Genomic DNA, 12,014 nt, shown 5'->3' with positions numbered 1-12,014 from the left:
AAGAAGAAGAAGAAGAAGAAGAAGAAGAAGAAGAAGAAGAAGAAGAAGAAGAAGAAGAAGAAGAAGAAGAGAGGCGAGCGGCTCTGCATCCGTTTCTCCGCTCGTAGAAAACGAACGCACCTCGACCGGCTGGTTCCTGGAGTCTGACCCGGTCTGGTCTGACTTGGTCTTACCCGGTCCAACCTGGTCTGACCCGGTCCGACCCAGTCTGACCCGGTCTGATCTGGTCCGACCCGGTCTGGTCTGACTTGGTCTGACCCGGTCTGACCCCCTCCAACCTGGTCTGACCCTGTCTGGGCTGACCTGGTCTGGTCGGACCCGGTCCGACCTGGTCTTACCCAGTCCTACCTGGTCTGACCTGGTCCGACCCGGTCTGACCCGGTCTAGTCCGACCCGGTCTGACCCGGTCTGGTCCAACCCGGTCTGGTCTGCCTTGGTCCGACCCGGTCCGACCCGGTCTGACCCGGTCTGACCGACACGGTCTGGTCTGACTAGGTCCGACCCGGTCTGACCCCGTTCGACCCGGTCTGACCGACCCGGTCTGGTCTGACTTGGTCCGACCCAGTCTGACCCCGTCTGGTCCGACCCGGTCCGGTCTGGTCCAGTCTGACCCGGTCCGGTCCGGTCTGACCCGGTCCGGTCCGGTCCGATCCGACCCGACCCGTTGCGGTCTGACCCGGTCTGGTCTGACCCGGTCCGGTCTGGGCTCAGCAGCGGGACATGCGTTTGCGGTGCTGCTCCACCAGCGGCACCAGGCAGAGCGGGGATCCGGCCTGCAGCAGGAAGGGGTGCTGCAGCAGGGCGGAGGCACTGGAGCGCCGCTGCGTGTCCCGGGTCAGCATGTGGTCCAGGAAGTCCTTCAGCACCGGAGAGACCTGCAGGGAGGAGGGGGGGGAGGAGGAGGGGGGAGGAGGAGGGGGGAGAGGGGGGGAGGGGGAGGAGTCAGAGGTCAAACAGTCTGGAGACAAAGACTGACGACACTTTTCAAACAACAAAACTGTGTGCGTGTGTGTGTGTGTGTGTGTGTGTGTGTGTGTGTGTGTAGGTGTGTGTGTGTGTGTGTGTGTCCCCTGACCTTCTGGATGTTCCTGACAGTCGGAGCCGGTTCGTCTCTCAGCTTCTTCATGGCGGCGACCGGCGTGTCGCTGAAGTACGGCGGCTCTCCGTCCACCATCTCTACCACCATGATGCCCAGGGACCACACATCCACCTGCACACACACACACACACACACACACACACACACACACACACACACACACACACACACACACACACACACGCACACACACACACACACACACACAACTAAACGTTACTTTACTGTTTTACAACAAACTGACACTTTCTTGACTTGCTAAATTATCTTTTAAATTGTCAAAACATCATATGTGTAATTCATGGCACAATTCAAACGGGAGGACAGGGACAGTGGAAGGGGAGGGGCTTAGGCTCTCTATATCTGTTAATGTCAGTTATTTTGAAAATCTCCATAAGGACACACATCAGAAGAAGTGAAATTAGCTGCTGAGACCAAACCCTCTGATGGAGAAAATGTCTTGACTTTATATGTTAAACAGAAAGGTGATCTCTGCACTGCTGTGTGCACCAGCTGTGACTCCACACTGTCTGTTTCAGCCAAGCGACCTTCATCAGGTATCTTGACTTTATATTTTTATAGGAAGTTGGTTTGTGGTCCGTTGACTTCATGGAGTTGGAGGTTTGGAGTCTTTCTGGAGCCGGACTCTGGAGCAGTGGTTCTCAACCTTTTTGGCTCATGACCCTTTAAAACGAAGCGAGGTCTACTCACAATCCCGGTCACAAGCATATAGAGTTTAAACCATCGAGTGATTTTCCCTTTTCAGGTTGTTTCATTTGATTCATTATCAGAGGAGGCACAGAGGCTAAAAACAATTCAGTATTTTACAAGAAAAAAAGGAAAAAATTAAGGAAAAATCTGAAAAAATAGACATGATAAAACATTTGTATAGTAGAAATATGTTTTTTTCCTATTCCATAAATCACCCCGCGACCCCCCCCCAAAATTATCTTGCGACCCACTGGGGGGTCCCGACCCGCAGGTTGAGAACCACTGGTCTAGAGAACGTTGGCTATGTACGAACTCCTGTCACACGGAGGCACAGCTGGGTCAGAGAATTCTTCAGGAGAACGCTCAGACTCTCTGTCTCAGCCAATAAGAGCCTGTGAAACACTCTGTGACACACTGCTGTTTCCTTTAGACTTCCTGTCCCGGGTCGTGGCGTCTGAACCTGAACCCCCCCCCCCCGGTGTAACGCGCGGCGCCGTTACCTCCGTCCCGTACGGCGTCTTGGAGACGACCTCCGGGGCCATCCAGTACGGCGTCCCGACCAGAGACTTCCTCCTCGGGACGTCCTTACTGATCTGAGCACAGAAGCCGAAGTCTGACAGCTTTATCTGGCAGAGAAGAAGAAACAAATAACAACACACTTTGTTTGACTTTTGTCTTAGTTTTGTCTCAATATTTTAAATTTTTCTTTATTCTTCATTTTTTACATAACTCTATTTTTTACTTATTTTTTTTTTTTACAGTTTATGAAATGCAAGAACAGTGAAATATGAAGTGTGAGGAGGAGATAAAAACTGGAAATACATTCAAAAGAAAAGTTAAATAAAAACACTAAAATAAAAAATAAATACATTATAAATATATAAAATAAATATTAAAAAAGGAGATAAAATTAAAATTGAATTGAAAAATTACAAAAATGATATTTTTTTGGGGAATGTCATAAATTATACTCATTTTGGGAAAATGTGCAGGTTACACTTAAAGACATTCTGGGATATGCAATACCTAAGGAATGCAAAGTTATGTACCTTGGAAATATAAATTGTTGTGTCACTGACAATGATAGATATTTAACCAAAATATTATTGATCACAAGCAAGAAGGCAATAACAAGAAATTGTTATAAGACTGAACCCCCTACTATAGAACCATGGTTAGAAATTATAAGAGAGATTTATACTATGGAAAAAATGACCAATCAGCTTAGAGTGAGAGAAAATCTTTTTGTTAGTAAATGGAAGAAATGGATGATTTATGACACAGTGGAAAATGCTTATGGACTAACTGATATGTAAATTTCAAGATGAATTTGTATACACCTTTCTTCCATAATGGACACTTGCTGTTTTGTTTTTGTTTTCTGTTTATTTTGTTTGCTTCTGTTTTCTTTTTCAATCTTTCTGGTTGTAAAAAAAAGTCAGAAGTCAACATACACAATACTTTTAGTTGCACAGACTCAATAAATATTAATGTTTCAAAATAAAAAATGTAAATAATGACAGGCCACAACTAACGATTATTTTCATTGTCGATTAATCTGTTGATTATTTTTTGATTAATCGATTAGTTGTTTATCTATAAAATGTGAGAAAATGGTGAAAAATGTGGATCAGTGTTTCCCAAAGCCCAAGATGACGTCCTCAAATGTCTTGTTTTGTCCACAACCCAAAGATATTCAGTTTACTGTCATAGAGGAGGAAAGAAACCAGAAAATATTCACATTTAAGAAGCTGGAAGCAGAGAATTTTGACTTATTTTTCTTAAAAAATTACTCAAACCCATTAATCGATTATCAAAATAGTTGCCGATTCATTCAATAGTTGACAACTAATTGATTAATCGATTAATCGTTGCAGCTCTAGTTAGTATAGAAGCTTGTGCTGACTCAGATCTGAAACTCTTCCAGAGCCTCGAGGCAGAAGATCTATTAAAATGCTCCTATAAAACATTTTGCAAATCAGTATTCAACATGAGAATATAAATGATGTGAAAGCACAGCTGTGTGTGTGTGTGTGTGTGTGTGTGTGTGTGTGTGTGTGTGTGTGTGTGTGTGTGTGTGTGTGTGTGTGTGTTACCCGCCCGTCCAGCGTCAGCAGGATGGAGTCGCTCTTGATGTCCCGGTGGATGACGCCCTGAGAGTGAAGGTAGGACAGCGCCTGCAGGACGCCTTCACACACCGTGGCAATCTGCTCCTCATTCAGTCTGCTCACACACACACACACACACACACACACACACACACACACAGAGTTACCATTACATGTTCTGCATCAAATACCAGCTGAAAGGTTCTTTTAACATTTTATGATATTCAGTATTGATAATATATAACACTATGTGGAATCTCTGATATGTGGGAAGAAAAAAACAACAAAACATGGAATTTCACAGAATTTTATTGAATTTCAATTTCCTGAAATTCAACTTCAAAACTACGGAAGCGTAATGCATTCACTTGAGAAAAAAAAAATTGCCCTGTTTTTCTGAATTAACGAGATAATTATCTCAGAATTCAGAGAAAAGTTTTCATGGAAAAAAATGTATTCTGCTCTGTTTTTCTGAATTAATGAGATATCTCAAAATCCCAAGAGAAGCTCTCATTCCTACTTGAGAGCTCGATTTCATGGAAGCAAACATGTCCGCCTGTTTAGTTTAATCCAGTTTTATTTTGTTTTTGGTTTGAAACGTTGGGAGATCCTCGTGTCTTTGAGTCATATAGATGGTATTGCAACTGTAGTCTGCTCCATGCAGGTGAGAGCTTCTCTTGGGATTTTGAGATATCTCATTAATTCAGAAAAACAAAGCAGAATTTTTTTTTTCTCATGAAAACTTTTCTCAGAATTCTGAGATAATTATCATTATGCTTCCGTACAAAACCAATTCTGTTTCCTGTAGGTGTTTTTTTCAAATTCCAGTTCCTCAGTTGAATTGGAATGGATGAGTTCAGTCATGAACTGACCTCTGACCTCTGACCTCTGACCTCTGACCCTGCACTCAGTCACTGGTTAGAGAGTTAAACCTCAGTTTTCAGAGCAGAAGTAAATAGAAAAGTAAAAATAAAAGGGAAAGTTGACTGGAAAAGAAGGAACTCTGGTCAGAATCTGAATAGAAATGTAAAAGGCAGCGTCTCGTTCTCCACCTGGTCTCACTGACGATGTTGGTGAGCGCTCCGCCCTGCAGGTACTCCATGATTACCCAGAGTTCCTCCTCCACCAGAGCGCTGCGGTACATCTCCACCACGTTCTGGTGCCGGTAGTCTCTCATGATCACCACCTGGGAGCCAGAGGAGCAAAATCAATCTGATGTGACTCCAGCAGCAGCAGTCCAGCAGCTGTCCGGGGGTTCGAGTCCGACACTGAAGCTGCGCTCAGACCGATCAGAACGTTCGTTAGCGTTCAGAAATCACAAAACTCAAACAAACACGGAGGAAAGATTCACACTCGCCATGCAGTTTGCAAAGTTCAGTTCTTCATGTTGAATACATGAACTGAATCATGAGGATCATGTTGATGCTTATTAAGCATTAACTAACCCTTAACTTAATGTACCCTTATTGTATGTTATTGAATTTGATGTTGGCTTTTATTTTAAAGTCCAGTTTATTCCAACAGCCTGTCTGTCTCAAAAGACTTTACAGAGAACAAGCCTACCTAGATCTAACTGATCAACAATCAATCACAAAACAAAATGATCAAAACAGTCTGCAACAGAACAAAACACAAGGAAACGGAACAAAGCCAACAAACAAACAAACAAACAGACAGAAAACAGACAGAACAGACTGACTGAACAACCTGAGAGCCTGAGAGGAACTCCAGGAAAACATGAGGAAAAAACATGATGAGGGAAAAACATGATGAGGAAAAAACATGATGAGGAAAAACATGATGAGGAAAAAACATGATGAGGAAAAACATGATGAGGAAAAAACATGATGAGGAAAAAACATGGAGGAAAAAACATGATGAGGAAAAACATGATGAGGAAAAAACATGATGAGGGAAAACATGATGAGGAAAAACATGATGAGGAAAAACATGATGAGGAAAAACATGATGAGGGGAAAACATGATGAGGAAAAACATGATGAGGAAAAAACATGATGAGGGGAAAACATGATGAGGGAAAAACATGATGAGGAAAAAACATGATGAGGAAAAACATGATGAGGGGAAAACATGATGAGGAAAAACATGATGAGGGGAAAACATGATGAGGAAAAACATGATGAGGAAAAACATGATGAGGGGAAAACATGATGAGGGAAAAACATGATGAGGGGAAAACATGATGAGGAAAAACATGATGAGGAAAAACATGATGAGGAAAAACATGATGAGGGGAAAACATGATGAGGAAAAACATGATGAGGAAAAAACATGATGAGGGGAAAACATGATGAGGGAAAAACATGATGAGGAAAAAACATGATGAGGAAAAACATGATGAGGGAAAAACATGATGAGGGAAAAACATGATGAGGAAAAACATGATGAGGGAAAAACATGATGAGGAAAAACATGATGAGGGAAAAACATGATGAGGAAAAACATGATGAGGAAAAACATGATGAGAAAAAAACATGATGAGGAAAAAACATGATGAGGTAAAAACATGATGAGGAAAAACATGATGAGGAAAAAACATGATGAGGTAAAAACATGATGAGGGAAAAACATGATGAGGTAAAAACATGATGAGGTAAAAACATGATGAGGAAAAAACATGATGAGGTAAAAACATGATGAGGTAAAAACATGATGAGGAAAAAACATGATGAGGAAAAACATGATGAGAAAAAAACATGAGGAAAAAACATGATGAGGTAAAAACATGATGAGGAAAAACATGATGAGGTAAAAACATGATGAGGAAAAAACATGATGAGGAAAAACATGATGAGGTAAAAACATGATGAGGTAAAAACATGATGAGGTAAAAACATGATGAGGAAAAACATGATGAGGAAAAACATGATGAGGTAAAAACATGATGAGGAAAAAACATGATGAGGAAAAACATGATGAGGAAAAAACATGATGAGGAAAAACATGGAGGAAACGCTGATCGGGTGATTCAAACACAATGGCCCCGCCCACCAGACGGCTGAGTGTGGATTAGCTGTCCGGACTGTGAACACGTACAAAGCTCTACACAGGTAAAGTTAGTCTGAGTGTTCTCCTCTGTACCTCGTTGAAGAGCAGCTCTCTTCGTTGTTGTTTCCTCAGGTCCATCATCTTCACGGCGACCTGCCGCCCGCTGTGGCGCTCGCGGGCGATGCAGACCACGCCCGTCGAGCCCTCGCCGATCTTCACGAAGTTCTCCAGCGCCGTCCGCGGGTCGCCCCGGTCCACCACCATCTGCAGCGCCGCCTTGAACTGCTCGTGGGTCACCTTGGGCGGCTCGCCGTCGGGCGCCGGCTGGGGCTTAGCCTGCTGGGTGGGGGGGCGGGCGGAGGGGCAGGGCGGGGCGGGGGGGCGGGCCGGCGAGCCCGTGGGCGACGGGCGGGGCTGCGCCGGGCCGTCCTGCTTCGGGGGTTTCTGAGGGATTATGGGAGAAACTCCGACGGTGTAGCTGGAGGACGGCCGGAGCGGGCGGTGCGTTAACCCCCGACCCGCTATGGGGCTGCTGGTGCTGTTGGGGGGGGGCAGCGGGGAGGAGGCCACCGGGCTCAGCTGGAGGAGAGGAAGAGGAGGAAGAGGAGGAAGAGGAGGAAGAGGACAGCAAGTCACAACCTGATCTCGCACAAATACATAAAAAAATTGATCATATAACACCCATTCTGGCCTCTCTTCACTGGTCACCTGTAGCTAGAGCTGATTTTAAGGTTCTTCTTTTAACTCATAAAGCCTTGCATGGACTTCCATCACATGTTAAAGAAGCTCAGTTTAAATCTTTAAATCAAGACTGAAATCCTTTATTCTCTTCATTACAGCCGGCCCTAGAATTACAACTTAGTCGGGTCCATCACCTTTTCAAACATCCTTTTAACTTTGATGTTTTCAATGTGGTTGTTTTATTTTAACTATTTTATTTGCTTGCTGTATGTTTTGTCCTATGTATTCTTTTAATTGTAAAGTGTATTGGGACCATGCTTCATGATGATTCTGCACTTAAATAAATTGATTGATTGATTGAAATATGTGAAATGAGCACGACTTGTTAACACCAAATGACGTGCTGGTAAACGTAAAGTGTTAAAATGATGTTAAAAAAAAGTATTAAAAGTGTTAAAAAATAAAATCTGCATTTCAGAGTTGGTGCTCATGTCAGGACTTTTTCTCAGGTCATGTTGGGAAGTCTGTTGGACTAGAAACACAAACTGGCAAATCCCAAGATGTCGTACCAAGAGGGGTCAGAGGTCGCCCACAGCCCGCCTCACAACACTTTAATGTTGCAGCACAGTGATTCAGAAGCTTTTAGTCTCTGTGCTCCCAGCTGTGGAACAAGCTTCCAGAACACCTGAGCTCTGCTCAAACTTTCAGCTCATTTAAATCAGGAATTTCTGGAATATTAGGGAATTTTAGAGGTGTTTATCAGACAGGGAAAGTCAGGGAATTTGATAAATTCTCTGGGGAAGTCCGGTGGTTTTCTGTCCAACTGTAGTGGAAACCAGACTGTTCAGCCTTTAGAAAAACAACATTAAAGGAGTAGGCTGACTTTTGGGAGTTTGGGAGTCCCATTGTCTCCTTACCTAGAATGTGATGAGAGAATTGGTACCAAAATGATCTCTGTGTCTCTGGTAGATAGCTAACGCTTTAGCATGCAGATTTAACTTCTCACTCTGAAATTTATGGTCTGAACTTTGGATCCAAGGACCATGTGACAGCTGAACTTCAGTATTCATAGATTTTGAGGCTGCAAAAGGCTTGTTTGCATTTGTAATAAACGTGTAATTGAGTTGCAATGGGATAAAAATCCAAAAACCTTATTTGCCATCTTCCATCTATGTCAAACGTCAGATGTGAATGTAACCAGGATTTGGACGGTCTAATAAAGTCCTGACTGTGTCTTTAAAGGGTTTGTTCTTACCTTCAGGTCGTAGGAGGAGTGAGGTCTTCTGGGAGTTTCCCTGGAGGAGGACAGCAGGTCTGGGAGGGGACTGACAGCCGGCTTCAGCCTCAGGTTCACCCTGGCGTTGGTCTCCAGAGTCTGGAGGTTGTAGTGGCAGGAGGTGGGCCTCTGCCTGGCGAGCCGGTCCCTCGGGGTCAGACCGCCGCTCAGGCCGGGCCGGTCTGTTAGTCCCGCCCCTTCACTGCGGGCGTAATGTCCCGCGGTGCTACCCGTCCTCTGGGGTAACCTCGGCACGGGCGCGGGGGGCGCGGCCACAGCCGGCGTCGCCATCTCATACGACGACTTGGCCCGAGGCAGAACGCCGTTCGGCGGCAGAGTCGCGCTTTGCTTCCCGCCCGGTTTCGGGCTTCCGCTCTCGCTGCGTACCTGTCGTATCCTGTCCTGCCAGTAGGTGGCGTCCCCGCCGTTCTTCCGGTTCTCCCGGTCGAGCTCCTGGTACCGGTAGGAGTCGCCCTCCGGCAGTTCTCCCAGCCGGCCCAGCGACTGCGCCCGTTTCCGTGCCGACAGGCTGCTCCGGCGCAGGGAGTTGGAGCTGGTGACGGACAGCCGGCTCATCTCGGCGATCACATGGGAGATGTAGTCGCCGTGACCGATGAAACTCCCCCGGACGATCATCTGGAAATAAAACACCGGCAGAAAAGTCACAGCTTTAGTTTCAGAACAGCAGTCTGAACCAAAATCGAAGGATGTCTGAACATTTTAAATATTCTGTTCTAAATCAGAATCAAGAATGATTCAGAAATGCTAAAATTGAATTTTTGAACATTCAAAATATTAATAAATTCCCAGCAGGGATTCAAACTGGCAACCCTTCTGTCACAAGCTTTCTTCCGTAACCATTAGGCCAGACTGCCAGACTGTGACCTGATCTGGAATCAACCACAAGCATCCTCTACTGCAGTGAGGCCCAGGGACCAACGGGAGTTCTTGAGGGGGTTCCGGTAGTTCGAGAAGGGCTTCCATGAGTTTTTGAAGGGGTTCCAGGGGTTCTTGAGGGGATTCCAGGAGTTCTTGAGGGATTCCAGGAGTTCTTGAGGGGATTCTGGGAGTTCTTGAAGGGGTTTCAGGAGTTCTTGAGGAGTTCCAGGAGTTCCTGAGGAGTTCTTGAAGGGGTTCCAGGGGTTCTTGAGGGGGTTCCAGGGGTTCTTGAGGGGATTCCAGGAGTTCTTGAGGGATTCCAGGAGTTCTTGAGGGGATTCTGGGAGTTCTTGAAGGGGTTTCAGGAGTTCTTGAGGAGTTCCAGGAGTTCCTGAGGAGTTCTTGAAGGGGTTCCAGGGGTTCTTGAAGGGGTTTCAGGAGTTCTTGAGGAGTTCCAGGAGTTCCTGAGGAGTTCTTGAAGGTGTTCCAGGAGTTCTTGAGGAGTTCCAGGAGTTCCTGAGGAGTTCTTGAAGGGGTTCCAGAGGTTCTTGAGGGGGTTTCAGGGGTTCTTGAGGGGGTTCCAGGAGGTTCCCAGCAACATCTATTCTCATCTTTATCTTATTTTCACTATTATTATCAAGTTTTATGTGAAGCACTTGGTGCATGTAATTTCTTTGTTGTAAAGCACTTTGAGCTGCATTTCTTGTATGAAAGGTGCTATAAAAATAAAGTTTATTATTAAAAGTTTATTATTATAAGGAACCGTTTAATGTCAACAAAATGTAATCCACTAAATTATCCCAATTAGAGAATGTATGAATGAATATTGTACCACATACAGTGTGGACAGTTCCACGTTTCAGTTCTATCATTTCTCTTCCAGGTTTGATTTTCCCACAGAGCAGCATGTGAATGCAACACGGTTTAGCAGCCGGCTGGGACGTCCCGGCTGTCAGACAGGTGAAAACAGCCTCCTTCCAACTCCACTGGCAGAAGTAACAACAACTAATACAGGTGTATCTGGGTGGAATACATGTCATGAGATAGAGTCTGTGTCTCTACTGTGTTTCTATTTGCACTCTGCTCTGAGCTTCAGTCAGCCTGTTGCGACTGAAACCCCCTGAAGCAGCTTGTTGCTCTGAACTGGCTGGTCCAGTTAGCACTGATCCCATGTCAGCAGATCCACTCTCACTCTGACAAGCTTTCTTTCTGCAACAACAAAGGTAAGGTTACATCTTATTGTTGAGGTGTAACACAGATACCTTTTAGTGAATAGATAGACTTTATTATTGACTAAAGTATAAAACCAAATCACCTACATTTGGTCTTTTATGCTGCAATTAAGATTTTCTTGTCAGTAATCAGTTTAGTTTCTCATCAGTTTTCTCATCAGTTAATCAATCAAGATTTCTCAGAGGAAAAAGGAGGAATGCTTTTCTTCCTTCTGGGAAAACCCAGCGACAGACCGGAGATCAGATGTTGGGTTTCAGTTTGGCTTTGATTTTTTTACCTTTCCCACGCTCTGCTGCTTCTCTCAGTAGCTACATCACCTTTCCATCATTTCCATCATGTTTCCATCCAGCTGTCATGCAAATATTAAGAGAACTTCTGAAATGTCGCAACAAATACAAGACAGCAGTAAACATCGTCTCCCACGAATGATGCAGGCAGGAGGAGGAGCAGTGAAGGCCCTTAAAGTGTAGAAGTTTTAAACACTGTGAAGATGCAGCTTTCATGATCAGGCCTCCAAGCTTTTTCAAAATCAGACCAGCGCTGTCTGAGATCAGCTGACATCATTTGACGGACAGAAACCGGCCCACACAACACTGACTGTTATCACCTGACAGCAAACACTGATGATTTTGTTATGAGCTACAGTCATTTACAAGCTTCTACCAAAAAAATAGTAGAACTGTGACTATATACGGATATATAACGACTGTAGCTAGCATCCATGCTCCACTGTAGCAGAACTGTAACCATAGCAATGACTGTAGCTGGCGTCCATGCTACATGACTGTAACCATAGAAACGACTGCCTCCAAGGTTTTTCAAAATCAGACCAGCAGTGTCTGAGATCGGCTGACATCATCTGACAGAAACCGGTCCGTATGTCACGCACGATATCTCGTCTGACTGGATTTTGACGAAACTTCGGGGAATGAATCGTTGCTCCGTTCTGGCGTTTTAAAAAAGAGTGATTGGCCTAAGCGGGCCGCTGTTTACTTGTTTGTCCATGTGTCGCGATATC

At 44.8% G+C, this 12,014-nt stretch overlaps 1 protein-coding gene across 1 annotated transcript in view; it reads right to left on the bottom strand.

Annotated features, from left to right (window-relative positions):
- Positions 1-703: 703 nt before the first annotated feature.
- The window catches only part of LOC139661539 (serine/threonine-protein kinase PAK 6-like), a 13,253-nt gene continuing 1,942 nt past the window's right edge, over positions 704-12,014 (bottom strand). The window contains exons 2-8 of the mRNA XM_071539999.1: positions 8,864-9,520; positions 7,021-7,506; positions 4,971-5,104; positions 3,907-4,033; positions 2,311-2,436; positions 1,076-1,210; positions 704-875 (exon numbers count right to left, since the gene is read on the bottom strand). Of these exons, the coding sequence (XP_071396100.1) occupies positions 708-875; positions 1,076-1,210; positions 2,311-2,436; positions 3,907-4,033; positions 4,971-5,104; positions 7,021-7,506; positions 8,864-9,520 (1,833 nt within the window). The 3' untranslated portion in view covers positions 704-707. The remainder of the gene's footprint in view (positions 876-1,075; positions 1,211-2,310; positions 2,437-3,906; positions 4,034-4,970; positions 5,105-7,020; positions 7,507-8,863; positions 9,521-12,014) is intronic.

This window comes from Centroberyx affinis, unplaced genomic scaffold (assembly GCF_046629955.1).
Source record: "Centroberyx affinis isolate AG114_WGS23_722 - 3 ecotype Tasmania unplaced genomic scaffold, CSIRO-AGI_Caff_v1 ptg003547l_1, whole genome shotgun sequence".
Classification (NCBI taxonomy): Eukaryota; Metazoa; Chordata; class Actinopteri; order Beryciformes; family Berycidae; genus Centroberyx; species Centroberyx affinis.
This window is presented reverse-complemented; position numbering and strand designations above follow the sequence as displayed.